The sequence below is a fragment of the Haliotis rubra genome, unplaced genomic scaffold, assembly GCF_003918875.1.
Source record: "Haliotis rubra isolate DU_JTF1 unplaced genomic scaffold, ASM391887v1 Scf59, whole genome shotgun sequence".
NCBI classification, from domain to species: domain Eukaryota; kingdom Metazoa; phylum Mollusca; class Gastropoda; order Lepetellida; family Haliotidae; genus Haliotis; species Haliotis rubra.
The window spans coordinates 2,871,202-2,892,094 of NW_025767290.1; the positions used below are offsets into that span (position 1 = coordinate 2,871,202).

Here is a 20,893-nt window from a genome sequence, read left to right on the forward strand (position 1 = left end):
AGCCCGGATCTTGATGGGTAGAGACAAGCATGGGTTGCTGAAGACCAATTCTAGCCCGGATCTTGATGGGTAGAGACAAGCATGGGTTGCTGAAGACCAATTCTAGCCCGGATCTTGATGGGTAGAGACAAGCCGGATCTAGCCGGATCTTGATGGGTAGAGGTAGAGACAAGCATGGGTTGCTGAAGACCAATTCTAGATGGGTAGAGACGGATCTTGATGGGTAGAGACAAGCATGGGTTGCTGAAGACCAATTCTAGCCGGATCTTGACGGGTAGAGACAAGCATGGGTTGCTGAAGACCAATTCTAGCCTGGATCTTGACGGGTAGAGACAAGCATGGGTTGCTGAAGACCAATTCTAACCCGGATCTTCACAGGTGTGTGGGAGCAGCTGGGTGGGTTGATTTTATCTTGTGACAAGTAGAATTCAACATTCATCAGTATTTCAATAGTATTTTGTGTGTCAAGTCACTAGTGTCAAACTCTATAACCGGTTTCTGATATCAGTCACCATGAAGCTGGAAAACAGGGAAAATGCATTTATCTGTGCCATTATATCTGGCATCAAGACCCTGTGGAATATGTATCTCACTAACCCATCATCCAGTACACCATTGGTTACAAATTGTATTGCATTAGTTGCATATTACCTGTACATTAACTTAATAACGCAATCTAAGACAACCCACAACTCAAAACATATTTAAAAGAGTGTTTTTCAACTTTGTACAAAAAAGGCAACACTTTATTTCATGATATTAGGCTTATAGATGTGCCTGACATGACCCGCCATAAGAACAATAACATAAAATAGCTGTATTTAATATCCTTGATCTACTAATGCACCTTCTTGGCCTCTCCTCTCCCATCCTTTGCTATTTCACGTCAATCTCCAGTTTCTCAGCTTCACATCTCTGTTTTCCTCCCTGCTACTCCCCTCCCTTCTCCTCCTCTCCCTTCTCCTCCACTGACACCTGCTACCTCGCAGGTATCTCCTCAGTATAATTAGAACTGTCAGGTAAATCAACTGAAATTCTTTCTTCCAACTTTTCAGTCAAAGTATTGCGTCCTCTTCGCCATAACTTTGCATGTTTCTTTGATCTATAGTCAAAGTCAAATATGAAAGGATGCTGGTGGCAAATTTCATTGTAGGCATTGCACAGTTTGTTTATATCCTGCATCTTGAGTTCTGGTGGACGAGAAGAGGGGTCAAGGTCACTCCTCTCAAACATCTCGGCAGTCAGCTCCGGCATGTCCACAGGAAACAAGGTTCTGGAACACAGAGGCGACAGGGATAGGTTTAATTCAGAAAGGGAGATAACCCCTTCGGAAAGGGAGATAATCAGAGCAGAACCATCAACTGTTTTCTGGTTTCATTGTGCAATTTCCTAATTACTTCAGATTGCTGTTTTGGGTGAAAGGTTGAAAACATGAGCTTTATCAGTGTATCTTTGTGAATGAGCGATTGAGGTTAGTTTTACGTTTTGACAAAGATTTGATAAATCAAAGTTGAACACTTTCCATAACCACATGGACTGCATGGGCGGATCCAGGAATTTAAAAAAGAAAATATATATATTTTATTTTGTATTAATTATTATTATTATTTTTTTATTTTTTGGGGGGTGGGGTGGGGTGGTGTTGTTGTTCAGAACACACACACACACACACACCCCGGCTCTGCCAACGCAAAAAACAAATAATTCAATGTGACCTTAAGTCATTTTCAAAAGGGGGAAGGGGGTTCGAACTATGTGTTCAGTAGCTCACCTTATTGAGTAAATAATCTTTGGTCAGGGTGTGTTAAACCAGTTAATACCTTGAAATCATATTATAGGATACAATGGGTTTTCATTGATATTGTTTAAGTCTCACTGAACATTTTGTGACATTTTTTTACACACTTTTTTACATTCCAACACATCTATTACTGGGCTAATATTTGGAAAATGAAATCTTCATTGCAGGAAAATCAGATCTCAGGTCTCACTTACGCGACTGAATGTTTGATCATCTTCTGCCTGTAGTGGAACACGTGTCGACACACTTTCTCCACCATCTTGAACGGCAGATTGATTCGGGGCTTCACAAGCGGCACAAAATGCACCACGCCCACATCCACCTTGGGTGCAGGTGTAAAAGCTTTACCTGTAAAGCCAATAAATCAATTTAAAGTTGAGTGAGTGAGTGAGTTTGGTTTTAAGCCAGTTCATAAGATTTTCAGTGATTTCCTGGCATGTCAGCTTAATGTTGAAAGAAAGCCTGATGTAACGCAGGCCTCCAATATTTACCACTTGCAAAACCTCTGTGCATACGTATGGAGCAGACAAACCTAGAAACATAATTAGGACAAAGAAGGGATTCAAACCCATAATCACAGATTTCTGTCACTCTCAAAGTTTACTGGGCACCTTAGACAACTGGGATCCTATGGTTCCAGATATGCCAGACCGCCTCCGTGGTGTAGTGGTCAGAGCGTCCGCCCGGAGAGCGGAAGGTCGCGGGTTCGATCCCCGACTGCGTCATACCAAAAGACGTTAAAATATGGTACTTGTTGGTCCCTGCCTGGCGTTCGGCATTAATGGGTACAACAAGGACTGGTCGGGTCGGAGTCAGTATAATATGTCTGAGTGGGGTATTCATGCTTCACTGCGGCATGGTATCTCAGTGGGCTAGCACTATCAAACCAGTTTAAGTCTGGGCTAGTACAAGCAGCTGCACATACACATACACACGCATGTACGTCGTCATATGAGCGAAATATTCTCAAGCACGACGTTAAACCCAATTCCACCACCACCAGATATGCCAAGAGGCATGTCAAGTCAAGAATGTGCCCAGATGCTATACATCATCATTCACATTGGAGTGAGTGGGCATGCTGCTATTTCTATCTCAGCCAAATCTCTAAACAGTTTGAGCCTCCTCACTTGAAAATGTTACTTGGCATAATTTGTAGCAGATTTTACTGTTTGTTTCTGAAATATTTTCATCTAGCTGAAAGACATTCCACACCAAAACATCTTGGGACATGGCATCACGATATAGGGATTTTTTCACTCTTTTGTCATTCTGATATACTTGTCCATGCCAGAAGTCAAATATATGTAAGCAGTAAGAAAACTAGCTGTCAGCTAGTGAACATAAGTGTTCATATAAGAAATTTAAAACATTACTCATTTTCAAAAATGACACTTAGGGACCGTTCATAATTTATGTCTAGGGGCGTTGGTGATGATTTTTATGGAGAAGCATGTACAATGTGAATGACCCGCACTAAAATTTATGTACAAAATAAGTGACCCCCCTTGCATGTCATGTACAAACTCAATGACCCCCCCTCCCCTTCCCATAATTTCTAAGCATAATTTTAAACATATTTTTATGTACAAAATTGCTGACCGCCCCTAGTACATGTGTACAAAATTGCTGACCCCCTAGCTCCCCAGACTTTGAATTTAAATCTTTTCCAACAGAACTGTTCATATATTATTGCATTTTCTCTATTTACTGACCTGGTATTTCAAACTTGATGCTGACATCACACAAATACTGACACATGACTGACAGACGGCATCTCATGTCAGAAGAAATGGGCGCCACCATTCTCTGAGCCACTTCCTTCTGGAAGGTCAAGGTCAACTTTGTCCGACCATATGACCATGCCCCTGACTGACTGGCAATGTCCTCCAGCCACTGCACAATCAGAGGCGTGGAGATATTAAATGGCAGGTTGCCAATAATGTGGACATTTGGTGGATTGTCCTCCCATGGAACTTTATAAGTCTCTGGGATTATCTGCTCCATCTTGGTTTGCAAGATGTCTCCATGAACTATCTTCATTCGATCTTCACAGGCATCCGCTAACATCTATCAAATGAAATAAGAAACATGTTTAAAGGACACACAATGTTATGCTAACATTTATACAGTACATTTATTAGCAACCCACCAAGATTTTGAAAAAAAAAGTTTAAAAAAATTAATTTTATACATTATGAAGTAGATCTTTCAGAAGAGTATTATCACTGGTATATCATATCTTCTTGTATACGCTTAATAAGGATGAAAGCCTATGATAACGATGCTAGACGTTAACGTTTTGAGACCTATGAGCATGGTATGGTGCAGACAAACCAATCATTGTAAATCTGGCACTAAACCCCAGAACCATCTGCTTTACCATGACCAAGGGACATAACTCTGCAAAACGCGGACAATTATCATGGATTCAAAAATATGTGCAGCCAAACTGGATAATTAAGATGTTACTGTGGTTAAAATTGGCACTTGTTTTTATGCTTATAGGTTTTTTTACAATTTACATCTGCCCTTAATTAATGAAGTAAAACTAAGCTTTGAACATCTTCTCTATTGGTCCAGTTATTAGTAAAATAAAAATCATTATGTTACTGTGAAGTAAAACTAAGCTTTAATCCTTTAATCCTCTTCTCTACTGACCCATGAAGGTCCGGGTTAGAATATTGGCCTTCAGTAACCCATGCTTGTTGTAAGAGGCGAAATCGAGTCCGGCTTGCTGACTTGGTTGACACATGTCATCCCAATTGCGCAGATCGATGTTCATGCTCTTGATCACTGGATAGTCTGGTCCAGACTCTATTATTTACAGACTGCCGCCATATAGTTGGAATATTGCTGAGTGCGGTGTAAAACTAAACTCACTCAATGACTCACTCTTCTCTACTTGTCCAGTTATTAGTAAAATAAAATAATTAAAAAATCAACATGAAGAAACACAACATAAAATGTGAATTCAATGTCTTCAAATTTGGGAATTTTTACTCACAATTGCTGCAGATTTCAGTCAAACATATCTGAGCAGTTTTACCCCACTCCACCCCAACCTGCCCTATCATGATACTTAAGTTAAATCTACTTAATATGGTTGGGCCTCTATTATTTCATTTGATGTATCAATGGCATGTTCACTTTGACAAGTGATTAGTTCTATCACTCTGTGTATCATGTCTATAAAAATCAATATGTGTATCGCATCACAAAAGGTGCATAGTTTCAAACCATGACTGTTCAACTTATCGCAACACTCACCTGTAACCCTGGTATGAACCTCCTGTCCTTCTCTACAACCACAACTTGTTTGGCATCTGTATTCAAGATGGAGCGAGTTATCCCCCCTGGTCCAGGGCCAACCTCACACACAAATCCTCCCTTCAAACTGCCAGCTTTCCGCACCACCTTCCTCGTCAGGTTCATATCCAGGAGGAAGTTCTGAGCCAGCTGTTTACGAGCGGTCAGCTGATACAGGTGGACAATCTCCGACACTGTGGGGAGGGGAGGGAGTCGCATGGTGGACACGCCCTTGTGACACACCTTACTTTAGCCTTTCAGAACGATTCGCCTGTAATATAGATATTTTATTAATATCTGACAAAAAAGTACATTTATCAAGCATCTTCAGAGATTCAACTTCACCTGATACATTAAGCAGTGGGACTTTGACGAAGCTGAATTTGCAGCCCTAGTTTCAACAAATAGTTCATAACATTTTGGCCAATTACCAGGAGTTAGGGACCGTTCATAATTTATGGCTAGGAGGGGTGATGATGATTTTAATGGGGGGTCACCCATTTTGTTCTCGGAAGGTAAGGGGTTATCAATTTTGAACACACGTGCTTGGGGGGAAGGGGGTTTGTCAGCTATTTTGTACATGAAAATATTCCAAAAATTAGGCGTAAAAATTATGGGTGTGTGTGTGTGTAATTGATTTTGTACATAACATGCAGGGGGTCACTTACTTTGTACATAAATCTTATGGGGGTTCATTCACATTGTACATGCTTCTCCATAAATATCATCATCATCCCCGCATCCCCCAGCCATAAATTATGAACGGTCCCTTAGCACATTCTATGCTTGTCTGAATGCCAATGTTTTTCTTTTCTTTTGTTTCAGGGGTAATGCAGGTGACGACAAATGTGTACTGCAGTACAGATCTTATTCCAGATTTTAATCTGAGAGAATGTAGATCTGATGTTTGTCACGAATGTAGACTATGTGATAATCTTTATCATATCTAACTTTCGTTCACTGACGGAATGTGTACAGTACAGTCGTGGTGATAATGTTTTGAACATGACACCTCATTCATCCCTTCTCAGGTTCTTGTCAATCTCATTCTGAGCTACCTTGGCACATGACATTTTCCTCTTTTCGTAATATGGGTCCAATGTTTAGAACACACTTAGCTAGCACTAGAAAACCGAAGATATATTGTCGTAGTCTCAAACCCTCCGCACAAACATGACAAATATGCCTTTTACTAAACCAATAAACTGGTTTTAGTTATATTGTGATCAACCTCTGAATACCCATGTTCTTACTACATGTCGTTCCCAAGCTCGTGGTTGATACTTTAGCCCTTGTGACTGGGCTCTGTCTATCATCTCGCCGGTTAAAATAAATAACATTGTCACTAATAACTAATATAGCACTGAATATATCTGAAACATTGTTTTGTGGGAATTAAAATCTAAAATATAAAAAAATATACATTTTGAAAAGCGCAATATTTTCTTTATCACGTGACCGTGTTGTCAAAATGGCGTCAAGCGAACCGCCAGATTTAAATGGATAATGATTCGCGCACCTGCTGTTGGATAAACGCTACAATTTTATGAAGATGGCTAAAACAATATCACCCTATGACATACTTGTTAACTTCGTTTCATTGATTACATTTCTGTTTGATGTAGGAACAGGTAATTCCTTCCCCATGGTCACCATCCTTTGTTTTGTTTTATAGGCCTACAATATTGCCTCTACTTTGCAGCTGTTTGTAATTTGCTTCTTGAAACAATCAGTTGGTCACGGATCGTGTTTGACCGGTGCACGTGGCAGGTTTCCAGCACAAATAGTTTTCCATGACGTAATCCGTTGTACTATGGCACTACTCCCGATACTTCCAGATTCCGTAATGGGAAATCCTCAAAGTGCTGTGTAACTTATTGTGATAACATAATCATTTAGCTTACTAACATTATGAAATTCTACCTATATGTTTCCAAGTGACATTTTATAGTGATACTAAACGTGATAAACATTAGAATCCCCCCCGTTCAGTAAGAAAATATTTTTTAGTGTATAGGCAATCACATTGGCAAAGATAACCAAAAATGGGGCTAATCAATAAATCTAAAAAATAAGGACTGACTCCAAACATATGTAGCCACTGTTCTGTGGAAATCCTTCATTATCAGTGTTGAGAATAGATGTGGTAAAAGCAAAACATATGGTGTACTAAATAGAGCTTGTTTAATTTTTTTGTTCTTTATTGCCCTACCTTTAAAAGAAGGTAAGAGTCCCGCCCATAACCCCAGCTTGAATTGTTTTCTGTTTATTAGGATTATTTCGAGGGTTAAGTTAAGGCTTTTTATAAAAACCCTAGGCCTATATTCTTGGGCATAGAATGATTTACAAAAATATATGGTTATGGGCGGAAGTCTTTCTGAAAAGAATTGCCTCATCCCCAATATCTTTGTACCTCAATCAATAGGGGGTGTGGCAAAGTGAAATTGTTTTGTACTCAAGAATCAAATTTACTTTTATCAGTTGTATTAGCTGATTTGTATCCTGCTAAAAAAAATAAATGTGAAATAAAGTCCTCACTCCATTGTCCTTATATACACAGTCAGTTTTGAGAATAGTCATATGAAATAGAAACTTTGTTTAATCGAAACCCAAGCACTGCACACTTGATGGATTTTATTGAATTAATCAGTTCATCAAAGTCATGAAATGTGTATTGCTAGCAATGTGAAATACATGTGTCTCAAAAGGAGTAAGTAGTCTGTTGTTGATAACATGTGACATTGAAATGTTTGTGACCTCATGAACAATTGATGTCATCTTCAAATACTTGAAACTATGCGCTCACATCCCTCTGGGCTTCTTTGAGACAACCAAAGCAATCGACTTATGGAAACAAACAAACAAAAAAGTCAGTATAAACATGAAATTATAATGCTTTATGAGAACCAAGAGAAATACTGAAAATAAATGCAGCTAATCTCTGTTCCCTAAGGGTAATTTTTCAACACCCCCGGGTGTGACCTTTATCTGGCCATTGATTTATGTTCACCCATACCCTTTGCATCAGCTAGTGTGATTTTCAGCGTGTTCAGCTTTCAGCTGCTGAAGGCATGAATGATGATTTAACATTTTTCAACTTGCAGATATCCTAGTGACTGTTCAGTTCTTTGAAAATGGTGACATAGTGTGGGGATCTTTGACAGCAGGATTTGTGGGTGTGCCCACGCTGCTGATTCAAATCTTCAGTCTCAAGTGGCATATTTCGGATAAGTCTCTCTCCGTAGCAACCTGTCTTCCTCATCTGTTCCTGTTTGCTCCTGTCCAAAGGTGAGTAGTGACAACATTTGAATACTGATATCACTATGAGTATGAATATGCATTATGGTGTATGCAGGGCTGAAAGGATTTTTTAAACCCATCATGTACTGCAAGGCGAGAAGATCCATTTTTGTACTTGTCCTGTAAAAGTTCACTTGCCCTCTTACATTTAGCAAGTTCTATGTTTGCAGTTATTGTTCATATATCGTGTAATTACCATTGAGTTGAGGACAATTTAAGAGATGGTACAATACAATTCACAGTCAGCACCATTTATCGATTCTATGTTCATTTGTACCTATTCAAACACTCTCAAAAAGTAAGAAAAGAAGTGAATAATGTTTTAAAACGTATTTAATTTTTTTTTTCTGCGGTACGAAGTGAAACGTTTGACACTAATTAATTCAATCACCATGGAACCAACAAGATCAGGTGTGAACACAGCATGGGGTGATTAAAACGTACCGTAAAATCCCCATGGTTACTTGACAATCGGGGATGATTATGGTGTAAGAATTTGTGTTTTTGGATTGTAGTCATCTAATTTCTTAGGCAACAGTGGAAATGCATTACATGGGTTATCCAACATTTATGCAAAAGTCCACAAAAAAAAAAACTTAAACTAGATGGATATTGATCACCATGGTTACAGACTGTCCAGTTTTCTTGAAAACTATTTTTGTATATAGTCCGTTTGGCTCAAAAGCGGACCGATGAATTGCAATCTAACTCGAAATCTACTAAACATATAATACTCAATGAAACACTGATCATAATCAATACATCAGACCAACTCTGTGATTTGTTTGCAGGATTTATGTCCTAAAATTAAAAAAGTTGTTTAACAACCTATCATTAAAATTTTGACACAGTTCACTATTTGTTACGAGGGAGGACTGCAAAGAGAGGAACAGCCAGGTGTACGCGGAGCACGTGCACAAGTGCCGACAAAGTCATTGATTCATTTACCTAGCTGTGCCGTATCCATCCTTTCTCGCACACCTGACTGTCCCTTTCTCTGCACTCCTCCCTCGTAACAAATAGTGAACTGTGTCAATATTCTAATGATAGTTTGTTAAACAACTTTTTTATTTTTAGGACATAAATTCTGCAAAAACCTCACAGAGTTGGTCTGACGTTTTGATTATGATCAGTGTTTCATTGAGTATGTTATGTTTATTAGTTTTTGAGTTAGACTGCAATTCATCGGTCCGCTTTTGAGCGAAACGGACTAGTAAAAAGATCAATTATGAGCATGCTGATATTGTTGAGTACACTGATTGTTGGCAATCATCATGTTATTCATGTTCCCCTTTTAAATTAAGCGACCTTTCAACATCCGTGGGAGCTTTGGCAACATCATGTTATTCATGGCGATTAAGCGTACCTTCAACATGTTGAACTCTTTGTTGAACCATTCGCTCAAGGACCAAGATTTTATTCCCGACATGGGTACAATGGTACTGAACTTGAATAATTTCAGGTATCTCAGAGTGATACGCTTAGCCCTGAAGGCTAGATCAACTCGTAGTTTCAACGACATTGACCGTGTTTACCGGGAACAGAATGATGTGTGTATTCTTCGTCTGATGGAGTCCTTCATGGAGGCTGCACCCCAGCTGTGTCTGCAGCTCTACGTCATCCTCCTCACCAACAATGTCACAGTACTCACAGGTCAGTGGAGGAAGCATCAAAAACAACATTGTTGACAAACTCTTAGTCTCTGTGATGGTTCTAAATAAGGCCTTAAAAAAAGGGGTGGAAATAACCCATTGCCCGGCGTCAGAGTCCAGTGTGTTTTTTCTGTCGGGCAAGCAAATTTGTATATCACGCTTCGGTGTCCAGTTGACTTTCCGATGTTAATAATGTTATTTGTTTAAAGAATCAACAAAGCGACCGGTATAGTGGAAAAATTAAGCAAGTGATTTTATATGTGCCACTGTACGAATACACTAGCAAAGTTATTTCCTACCTTGTTAAAAATGTTGTGGTTCGATTGAAAACCCTAGAATTCTGGTGCCGACTCTATTTTTTAAGTCTGTTCAGAGGTACAGATAAGATGCATACCTGCATAATTGTGAAAACTCAATTCCTTTCAAGTTGTACAAAACCTACTCAATAAATTTGATCTAACATACACACAAAGATGTCAAAAGCAGTACTGTAACATTCAGCAAACCTACTAGAATTTGATGTAAGCAGACCCATGCGCTGAGGTTACTGAGGGTAGATAGAATAACTGAGGTATATTGAGAGGTTCTATTCAGCACATGAACTTGGCAACTTGCAGTCTTTTTTATCTTTTCTCATATTACAGATCAAATATAAATAACACACACGTTAGATTAAATTTAGACTTTATTCTATTTTCACAATTAATGGAAAATGGCAAACTATCCAATTGAGTTTGAGTGAGGTGGGTATAATTTATTTGGTTACTCAAAGGAAAATTAGGATACCCAATTTACATCATTTATGAATCATACTAGTAATATGATGGATACTTTTGAAAGTGGTGATGTCTTTACTGTAGGTGGATACATGATTCAGTCTGATGCTGCCTGAGAGATTGTTTGTTGTTTAACGCCGCCGAACCTAGCAATATTCCATCCATATGGCGGCGGTCTGTAAATAATTGAATCTAGACCAGACAATCCAGTGATCAACATCATGAGCATCGATCTTCGCAATTTGGATACGATGGCATGTGTCAACCAAGTCAGCATACCTGACCACCCGATCCTGTTAGTTGCCTCTTACGACAAGCATAGTTTGCTGAAGATCAATTCTAACCCTGAATTTCACGGGTTGCTGCCTGACAGATAGGGAAGGAAGGGATGTGTTAGCCAAACCTGACTGTCCACATTACTGGCTTGTTCTTGCAGGGATGTCAGTGTGCAGCTCTCTCATCTCGCTGGCATGGGCTCTGACGGCTTATGGTGATGGACTGCGACTGGCCTACAGAGACCTCTACAGGAGAAACTGGTGTGGCCTAGTGGTACACTGGCTCTGGCAGGCCTTCATGACCTCTGCAAGAGTTATGGCCCTTGTTATGTTTGCTACAGTTTTCAAAGCTTGGGTGTTTCTTGCTGCGGGTAAGATATTGTGGTTTTGAAAGAAACAAAAGTCATTAGACATTTTCATGATTTATCAACATTCTTCTATTGCATTCGCTGAAATCTGTCTTTAGCACCAATTTTGTCATTGTTTATGACAGTGTGAGTTTTAGAAATAGAAGAACTGATCTGAAACAGTCACTTAGTGCCTATTTTGAGAAAAACCTGCAGCCTGACTGCAGCTCTCAATCTATTGAAACATGTGAGATAAATCTGTGAGCCAAATAATATAGGTTTAGGTCTCATGCATAAACCATCAGCTAAGAAATTTAGGAGCTCTACTGTTTTATATCTGATTGTTGTAATAAGTTTCTAATCAGGTATATTTTATTACAGGTATTCACTGGATAGCCATGACAATATGGATCTCTGTGAAAGGCACAGATTTCGGAGATGGAGTCTGTGAACGTGGCCTGTTTCAGATGGTGGCTGGCTTCATGTACATCTTCTGCTTCCTGAACCTGCGTGAGGGTCGCAGTCGCTACCGCATGCTGGTGTTCTACCTGGTGTTCTTCCTGGAGAACGCCGCACTGGTTGCTGTGTGGTTCACCTTCAAGGGAACATCATCTGTCCTGGACTATGTAACACCATCTGTGGTGTTTGGTGGATTCCTGCTTGGTGAATACTTAACACTTATGTCTTCATTATCTGTACATACCTTGCATCCCTCAGGCAGACCAGGAACGTACGATTGTGGGTTTGATTCCCTGGTTGGCCTTGTTTATGTTTCTATGTTATGTCAGCACTTATCCATGCTCTTGGGATTCACCAAAGTTTTAAACATCTTAAACCTGCATTCACAGCATTCACATCATTTATGATGTAGCTGGAATAATTTTGAATAAGTGGTGCTAAATCCACCTTGCTTGCTTGCTCGCTCGCTCCCTCACTCCCTCACTCCCTCACTCACTCACTCACTCACTCACTCACTCACTCACTCACTCACTCACTCACCTTTTAAATTGATTTATTGACTTTACAGGTAAAGCTTTTACACCTGCACCCAAAATAGATCTGGGTGTGTTCTCAGTGTAACTCTTTACTGCCCTTTATTGTATTGAATAGGGGTGGGTATTGCAGAGAATTTTCATATTGCGATGCGAAAGCATGTATTGCGATATGTATTGCAATATATTGCATGAAGTATTTTTAAACAAAAACTACTTAAAATCGAGTTAATGCTTGATTAATAGAGCAAAAACACAGCAAAATCACTATGCTTGATTAAGCTTTAACAACAACTTTTAATCATGATAAAATAGAAATGTTAATAATATTTGGCACAAATGAAACAAGGAAATATCCAAAGATTTCCGAGTGTTAAGGAGTTTTCTGAATGAAAGTCAAAATACCGTTTTTCAATCAGTGTATCGCAATACGTATCGCTTCCATATCTGAACCGGTTATATTGCGCAGCCCTAGTATTGAAGTCATCATTACATGGTTGTATTATATTCTTTCCAGGTATTCTGTGTCTCTTCTTGTACTACCGGTTCCTGCATCCCGGGGGCCCCATCTACCTGTACACCATCAAGTCTACAGTACACAACACTGTCCTCAATAACCAGGTAGGGCTGCCTCCACTGTATTTCCATTCTATACATAGGTATACCTTGTTCATTTGGCCATACGCTTGTTTATAGATCTGGAGATCAGAAGGCCTATGTTCTGACCTCAAGCACCATCATACCAGACGAAGTTATACACTGGTATTTGTTGTTTCTGTGGATTAAAGCAAGGACTAGTCAACCAAAAGTCTATATACTGTGTCCATATTAAACTTAAGTATTGTTTCTCATTTGGCTAGCACTGTGGAACCAGCATTAGTCCAGATTATTATTACCCACATGGTCAACGTATGGGTAGTTGCATACTGATCTCGTACGTCACACGAGTGTCGTATCGCGTTGACCTGTGTCGTAACGACTTGACCTGAGATTCTAACGATTTGATTGGATAACCGATGACCTCTCAATTAGGTCACATTCTGACGTAACTATTTTTTCATTCATAACAAACACGCGAATTCATTCTTCCTACAACTTAAATGCATTGTGGGAATGTAAACATTGCGAACGTTGCCGTGTGTCGCTGTTTACTTGTGAGTCGAACTGAGACATTATATCCGTCGAAAAACATAAGCGCAATGTTTCCACCAGTGATGTTAGCCGAATGAAGCAACTGGAAACCAAGAAACGGGGTGCTACGGAGCAGTTTACTGTATGAGGCTGTACGAGGCGATGACAACTGACATGCATCTTGACGGAGGTTACCAAGGCAGTGACGTCATTACAGTGTGATGTCATGCAAATATTGTACTACAGTACAAAACTCTTCCGCAACCTCTTTATGAAACCGGTTTCGGTTTGAAACCAAAATATGAACAAAAATACGCTATTTTGTCAATTTAATGCATGTAAGACGTGGGTAATAAATAAAATACCACGCTCGGTCTCATTACATACGAATTATACAAAACTCGTGACCTTCCTATGTTATTTGATACCATAGGAAGGACACTCGTTTCGTATAATTCGTATGTAATGAGACCTCATGTAGTATTCTCTATGTACATGTCGTCACACACACATTGCATGAACTATGCAAGTGCAATACTCATGGGGAAGGTTGGGTAGCCTAGTGGTTAAAGCACTGGCTTGTAACAGGAAGCCTCGGTTGGATTCCCCACATAGCCTCAACATGTGAAGCCCCCTGCCCCCTGCCATGATATTGCTGGATTATTGCTAAAAGCAGCCTAAAACCCAACTCACTCACTCACTCACTCAATACTCACTGCAGTAATCTTGAATGCAACTCCATTTCACCTTGACTTTGTTTTGGGCCTATTTCTTTTATGAAACAATGCTTTAAATATGCTCAAGACTTCCAATGACATTGCACTTTTCATAGCATATACAACAGGAAACTTCAGTGTTAACCAGCAACCAACACAACAACTGTAAGGAGTAAACTTGATATAAAAGGCAGTAGCCATGTTAACATCAACTGCAGCATCAGTGCATGATCTTTATGGCATTGTTAGAGTGAGTGAGTTAAAATTTAATGTCTCATTGCCACTATTTCAGTAATATAGCAAGTATTGTTTAAGGGTAAGTGTGACTGGCTTGTATGATTTAGATAAATCGACTCGTGAAGTTTAATTTGTTTGTGTAATTTAGAAATAGCTGCGTGTGGTTAGTTGGAACAGTTTGTTGAGAGTGCTGTCTGTTTCAGCTGGAACCTCGTCCCGGTATGTTTGATGTGACTGCTGGTACCCTGATGTCTGTGCTGGGCAGTGACATCGTGGAGCTGAGTCGGGATATGGATCAAACGACCTTGAACTTCAGCCGAGTCAGTATGAGATCCTCAGGGGGCTTCTCCCAGCAACACATGCAGCTCGTGTGGGAGGCGGGACTAGCTGGTCGCAGCAGCTCATCTGACAGCTCCCTCGACATGATGGACGGTCAAACAACTCGCAGCTACAACAATGGGACGCTCACATCAAGCAGATCCGCCAACAGTACGAGACAGCTGCTTCAAGGGTCAAGGTCATCGGTAAATGATAATAGAGGAAGGAGGTACAATGATCAGGCAGATCGTCGTGATGAGACCATGGATTTCAACTCAACTGTCAGCTCAAGATATGTGCCAAGAAATCGGATATTTACTCAGAAGGACATCTATGGCTTCCATGAAGACCGATTTAAAGGCACATATCATAGTCCAATGAAGAAAAGCTGCGAGTCTTTAGTGGTAAGACCAGTGTCACTGTCACCTCTGGATGCCTCAAAACTGTGGGAGGAGACAGCTGGCAGACTAAGAGCCCCATTGGTCGGGAGAGATGATGACACGTTGTCAACTCTCAATGCCTCAGACCTTTTAGAGCAGTCGTACAGTCATGAACATTCATCAAAATGGGCTTCATACAGTCAGAGAGAGGCATCAAATCTTGATTTATACAGCCAGAGTGCAGAATCTAATCTTGAATCATACAGCCAGCGAAAGGCATCACATCTGGATTCCTACAGCCAGCGAGAGGCATCACATCTGGATTCCTACAGCCAGAGAGAGGCATCACATCTGGATTCCTACAGCCAGAGAGAAGCATCACATCTGGATTCCTACAGCCAGAGAGAGGCATCACATCTGGATTCCTACAGCCAGAGAGAGATGTCAAATCTAGAATCCTACAGCCAGAGAGAGATATCTAATCTAACTTCATATAGCCAAAGAGAATCATCAAATAACAAATCATATCGCCAAAGAGATTTGTCAAATGTTGATTTGTACTGCCAGAGGGAATCCCTGCACAACGTCACTGTTCATTCAAACTCCAGCAGCCGCAGCAGAGGCAGGCAGTATGGCAGGTCTGGGAGGAGCAGGTCAAACAGTAGAAGCAAGTTGGAGGTCAGCAGAGGTCACATGAGTCTGCCACAGACAGCATCTCCCAACTACAATGCTTTTGATCATGGCTTTTTGGACACCTCTGTACCAGATCTGACAGATCCTCCTGAATGTGTCAACAACTACAACCATATCTCTGGTTCCAGGGACTCAAGCCCAATATATGAACACATATCACAAGATTCATCAAGGATGGATAGGTCCCCAGTGACAACAGCAGCTGAGCGGTACACTCCCTCTGTCAATGTTGCAGACTATAACTCCACGCCATCACATATCAGTCCTTTAATGAAATCAAGAGAATCAAACTCAACTGAAGATGAGTCTGGGGTTTTCACCAATACATCTGCCAGAAGTGAGAAGAAGAGTTTACAGTATCATGACATCTCGCTCCAGAATTCCCCTGAGCCTATATACGCTGTGCCTTATTCAGGAAACTCCCCTTCATTTCACCAGACTCAGTCAGTGCCGGCTGTCAGTCGTCACAAGAGTCGCACCAACCCGGGGGTACCTGGTGCCAGTCGCCTCCAGTATGGGGACAATGAGGACATCCCAGGAGCCTGCCGCAGCCTCGTCCCGGACACCCCATGGAGGCTAGACTACCTGAATCTGGAACCTCTGAAGACTGCCCTCCTGAAGGTGAAGGACATGCCAGAGACCAAGAGACAGCTGGTCCGAGAGTATATCAAGGATTTGAATGATTCTATCACCAATCAGCCCAGTCCTCTGAAGGTGCAAGAATTCCAAAACTCACCAGCTAGGTTTGGACGGAGTGTGGATCTCTTTAACAGCCGTGCTTGGCAGGCAGTCAAACAAATTGTGGAAGACGAGACCGATGAGTCGGATGAAGGTCACATTAATGCAACATTGCCAAGGTCACAACAAAGGTCAAGGACATCGCTGCTCGTGGATGAGTCAGGTGATTTACACAGCAGGCCATCATCTGGTCAGTATGATTCTGGTGTCTTCTCCTACCAGCCATTCCAGAGAAGCTACCTCGATTCACAGAATAATGTGAAAGAGTCGTCTCCCTTTGGGACATACAGACATTCGTCTAAGATGTCCAGCATCAGAGGCAGTGAAGCAGGTGGAGCCCCTGTCAGAGGTTCACCCATGCCGATCAAAAACCGATCCAAAGATCAGGCGGAACGAAAGAAATCACGAGACACCGAATCTTTACATGGTAAGCGGAGTGACTCCGAAAAATCTCTTAATGGTAGATACAAGAAACGTCAAGATCACAAGGAAAACTGTGGTTACAAAGACAGGTCCTTTGGACACAGTCAGTCTAGTCTCAACAGCTCCAACCTGGTTCATCATATATCTCCGCAGCAGGGGAATGGTGACAGCTATTTAAATGTTCTCAAACCTCAACCAGTTCGTCACACCCAGACAAGCTCGCTCTTATCAGATGTGTGTCCAAGTCTTGCTGATTCTTACCGGCAAGCCATAAACAACAGTAATAATGTGCCTCATAACCTGAATCTCAGTCAGGAGTTAGGTCAGTCTGACCTTGACCTTCAGGATGAGAACTTTGACCTTCAGACACAGGTTAAAGGTGACAGGAGAATGTCAAAGGGACCTGAAAGACAACCTTTCAAACCTCTCCACAACACACCAGCATTCTCCCCTATTGGGGTGCCCGGCGGACAGGTTAGGAAGCCTTCAGAGCTAAACACGGACATAGCGTACTCCAGCACGCCCAAACTGTCCTCAAGTCTCCACTCACTGGCTCTGATTGATGCTTACAACAGCCCCTTAGATGAGTCAACCGAGAGTCAGAGATCCAAAGTTCCAGTTAACAGCAGACTCAACACTGATTCAACCCATAGTCAGAGGCCAAGGGGTGGCGTAGCTGGACCTCGTCCACTTACAAGTGGCAAGAGTGTGGACAGAGCCAGGTCGTACGACTACATCAGGTAATGCAGAACATCACCACTAACATATCAGCTGTGCAGGCAACGTGAGATTGTACACATCTCAACCTGTTGACTTGGAAGCTAGGATGGACCATTTCAGTAGTCAAAACTGTCTCATATGTGTGAAGTGTCAGTCTGTTTTATCTTTGCTCAGGGTAAAATGTTCCTTGTTGTTACCCCTAAGTCTTTTAGTATATTTCAGTACCGGGGTACTTTGTTGTTTCCGTATTCTACTATGTATTGTTACACACCAGTATTGGATTGACAACTCATCGAGTTGACTAGCAGCCATTCTTGCTGTCCATGTGTTAATGTTGACTGGTCTTACTCATCAGCTGACCATGATGACAATTTGAGACACTATGTCAGAGCCCAGTAATACAGCTGGTCTGGAGAACCTGTATTTCACCACATTGTTATGAATGGAATCGATTTTTACCATTTTACACATTTTGATATTGTTTTTTTATAACCTTCTTAAAGATTTAATGTAAGGAAAGATATTTTTTTATGCACGTTTGACATGATTGAGAATGTATTTAATCGAATTGTTGTAAGTTTCAATTTTACTAATTGTTTTAAATGTAAGTGTATTGTGCCATGAAGATGATTCAAAGATCCAAACCGTGATTCAGCCGTCATACTTGTATTTAGTTCACATGAATGATGACTTCATGCATGCCTTTCCGTGCTACAGTCGTGACAAGTCATACATTTCTACAGTATTTAGCTTATATTAGATTATACACATGTAGGGCTGTAGTCATGACAGTAGGCACCGTGTCTATTCTTATCATTTACTAGTGCTTTGTGCCATTTGGCAAACATTCTCCATGAAAGACTTTAGAAATCCCACTTCATTTTGGGTTATCAAAACTTATGGGGTCAAACAAGCCTCTCATGGATACCTGTAATATGCCTGACTGCTAATAACAAGAGGTAATAGGTACAGAGAGCAAGAATATTCTATATTTTTCACATGTTGGGATAACTCTATATAATACCAGGAATCATGATATTAAATATGTTTTACCAGCATCACCATCTTCATTATCATTGTATCTGTTTTGCATCTTTTGTCTTTAGAACAAATTTCAGTTATCAATAATTTAGCAATAACAAAGGGGAATCTCTCAGTCTGGACACTCTCTTATCTGGATTTCTCTCAAAACAAGACCTCATTTCCAGTCCCGTATTTATTGACATTTCTTTCATCTGTCTTATTTCATTTTCTGCTGCTATATATTACCACTAAACCAAAATTCTGTCTAAACAGGGGACAACTTTATTAGTGGTAGTCCAGTTTAGAGAGGTTCCACTGTTGTGATATGTTTCCCCTGTTGCCCAGTGTCTCTACTGGAGTGAAGTGTTCCACTTATCAGGGTAAAAACAACTGATAACATCACAATAAGTAAATAACCTGTAAATAGCATGCTAGTAGGTAATTTATGTTGTTGCTAGTTGACAGTAGAATGTTATTTATAGTGTATTACATGTTTTTGTTGACAGGCGAATATTTATGGTGACGTATACCAGCGAAAATACTCAGTAAGATATTTGTGAGTTCTTAGACAGATTTTGTAGTTGTGACTAGTTGCTTGATGTGGTTATATTACTGATGATGTGTCATGTGATGTCAAGGAGCAGTATAGTTGCTATAGTTACTGAACTACAAGAGGCTGCTGACATGGCCTTGCATTTCTATCTCTCCCTTGAGAAGGTCTTACCATTTGATAAAAGGCTTCAATCTGGCAACCATTTTTAACACTGCTTTAGAGTAAACATGTTATATGTATTTTGTTTCTATTGATATTACAGCAAGTGAAAAGTCTGTAACACAGCCATTGACTAATATTTGGAATATTGGAATAAGATTTTGGTGGTTTATTTAGACATACATATGGAGCCATTCTGATAATGCAATTGAGAATGTCATAATACATGTTTTTGAAAAACATATTTTGGTTGTATTTTTGGCTTTAAAAGGCCTTAATTCTCCAACTTTGCATAAATCTTGATTACGTTAAGCTCTAAGTGAACATTTGCCTCAGCAACAGAACCATAATCTACATTAAGGATTGAGGCACAGACTACTCTTGCTATGATTATGCACGACATCATTTGTTCAGAGGTTTAATATCAAGCTCTAAATCACAGTGTACCTGTTTGTACCTACACAGAGCTATATGCACTGGGAATGTTCCACCAGATAACAGTGGAACACAGTGTTTGTACCTGTTCAGCTCTACAAGTATCGGAGCATCATCAGTATAAACTATTATTATTGTCCTTGATGTTGTCTTCTGTAGAATGTAATCACTGTATATTGATGTCATTTCACTTCTGTGTTCAATTTCTTGTTCTGTGTCTGGTAACATTCTTCCCTTTCAGCTTAAGCAGTTTTTGTAGGTGAATTGATTTCTAGGTTTGAAAACCACTGGCTGGTGTATAAATCTATGCTTCTAGTCAATTATGTTTAAATTTATGAGTTTAGATTTCTCTCTGTAACAAAATGAACTGATAAATAGTCAAAAGCTAATTTATTTCAGATGCAGTTTTTCTTGTATATAACCGTAGTGAGTAGTCAGTAGTCACTAGAGTAAATAAATCTTACAACAGTTCATCTTAGTGTTCTAGTTTTCTACCACCCTGGTTATTCAACGAAAGATCCAGCTTTGAACTGATCATCAGCAAGCAAGTTGTAAGAGGCCAGGTGGTCAGACTTGCTGACTTGCTTGTCATGTCATTGTATTGTATAGATCAATGCTCATGATGTCAGTCACAGGATGTCTTCCCAAAGTTGATTATTTACCATCATATATCTGTAATGTGGCTGAGTTCAACATCAAACAATAAAGAAACAAACCTATCCTGAGAAGAGATCCATTCCTATTTTCACCAAGATTCAGCTTTAGACATGCACCATTATTGTTTTTGGGGGCATGAAGATTTAACTTCATCCTTGAATTTGTTATTTGAGGATCCTCTTACTATTTCACTCTGGTATAACCAGGATCTGTTTGCCAAAATACGACTGTTTTGACTATGATTGGAATGATTCAACA

The 20,893-nt window shown here is 40.2% G+C and overlaps 2 protein-coding genes across 6 annotated transcripts; one reads left to right on the forward strand and one right to left on the reverse strand.

Moving 5' to 3' along the window:
* Positions 1-715: 715 nt before the first annotated feature.
* On the reverse strand, positions 716-6,449 carry LOC124255044 (dimethyladenosine transferase 1, mitochondrial-like). 5 transcript variants are annotated; one of them, XM_046688878.1, is made up of 5 exons: positions 6,364-6,449; positions 5,072-5,381; positions 3,517-3,871; positions 1,996-2,149; positions 716-1,273 (listed from the first exon to the last, which is right to left on the reverse strand). In XM_046688878.1, exons 2-5 carry the CDS (start codon positions 5,327-5,329, stop codon positions 979-981), a joined length of 1,062 nt encoding a protein of 353 aa, XP_046544834.1. In that variant the 5' UTR covers positions 5,330-5,381; positions 6,364-6,449; the 3' UTR covers positions 716-978. The 5 variants fall into 5 exon arrangements, with proteins under 5 accessions (XP_046544834.1, XP_046544836.1, XP_046544833.1 ...); XM_046688880.1 differs by having other exon boundaries at positions 6,342-6,414; XM_046688877.1 differs by having other exon boundaries at positions 6,309-6,408.
* Positions 6,450-6,584: 135 nt separating this feature from the next.
* Positions 6,585-20,449, forward strand: LOC124255042. The gene is made up of 7 exons (XM_046688876.1): positions 6,585-6,741; positions 8,215-8,398; positions 9,873-10,063; positions 11,275-11,484; positions 11,842-12,123; positions 12,970-13,073; positions 14,740-20,449. The coding sequence occupies exons 1-7, from the start codon at positions 6,657-6,659 to the stop codon at positions 17,830-17,832; spliced, it is 4,149 nt and encodes a 1,382-aa protein (XP_046544832.1). The 5' UTR covers positions 6,585-6,656; the 3' UTR covers positions 17,833-20,449.
* Positions 20,450-20,893: the final 444 nt, after the last annotated feature.

What these genes read in the sequence shown, in the direction of transcription:
- LOC124255044 (XM_046688878.1), bottom strand. Translation starts at nt 5,329, where the DNA reads ATGCGACTCCCTCCCCTCCCCACAGTGTCGGAGATTGTCCACCTGTAT. An exon ending in GGTTCATACCAGGGTTACAG is followed by an intron (nt 3,872 to 5,071) that starts GTGAGTGTTGCG and finishes TTCATTTGATAG; the next exon opens with ATGTTAGCGGATGCCTGTGA. An exon ending in CATCAAGTTTGAAATACCAG is followed by an intron (nt 2,150 to 3,516) that starts GTCAGTAAATAG and finishes TTGGCTTTACAG; the next exon opens with GTAAAGCTTTTACACCTGCA.
- LOC124255042 (XM_046688876.1), top strand. Translation starts at nt 6,657, where the DNA reads ATGAAGATGGCTAAAACAATATCACCCTATGACATACTTGTTAACTTC. An exon ending in CAATGTCACAGTACTCACAG is followed by an intron (nt 10,064 to 11,274) that starts GTCAGTGGAGGA and finishes TTGTTCTTGCAG; the next exon opens with GGATGTCAGTGTGCAGCTCT. An exon ending in GTTTGGTGGATTCCTGCTTG is followed by an intron (nt 12,124 to 12,969) that starts GTGAATACTTAA and finishes TATTCTTTCCAG; the next exon opens with GTATTCTGTGTCTCTTCTTG.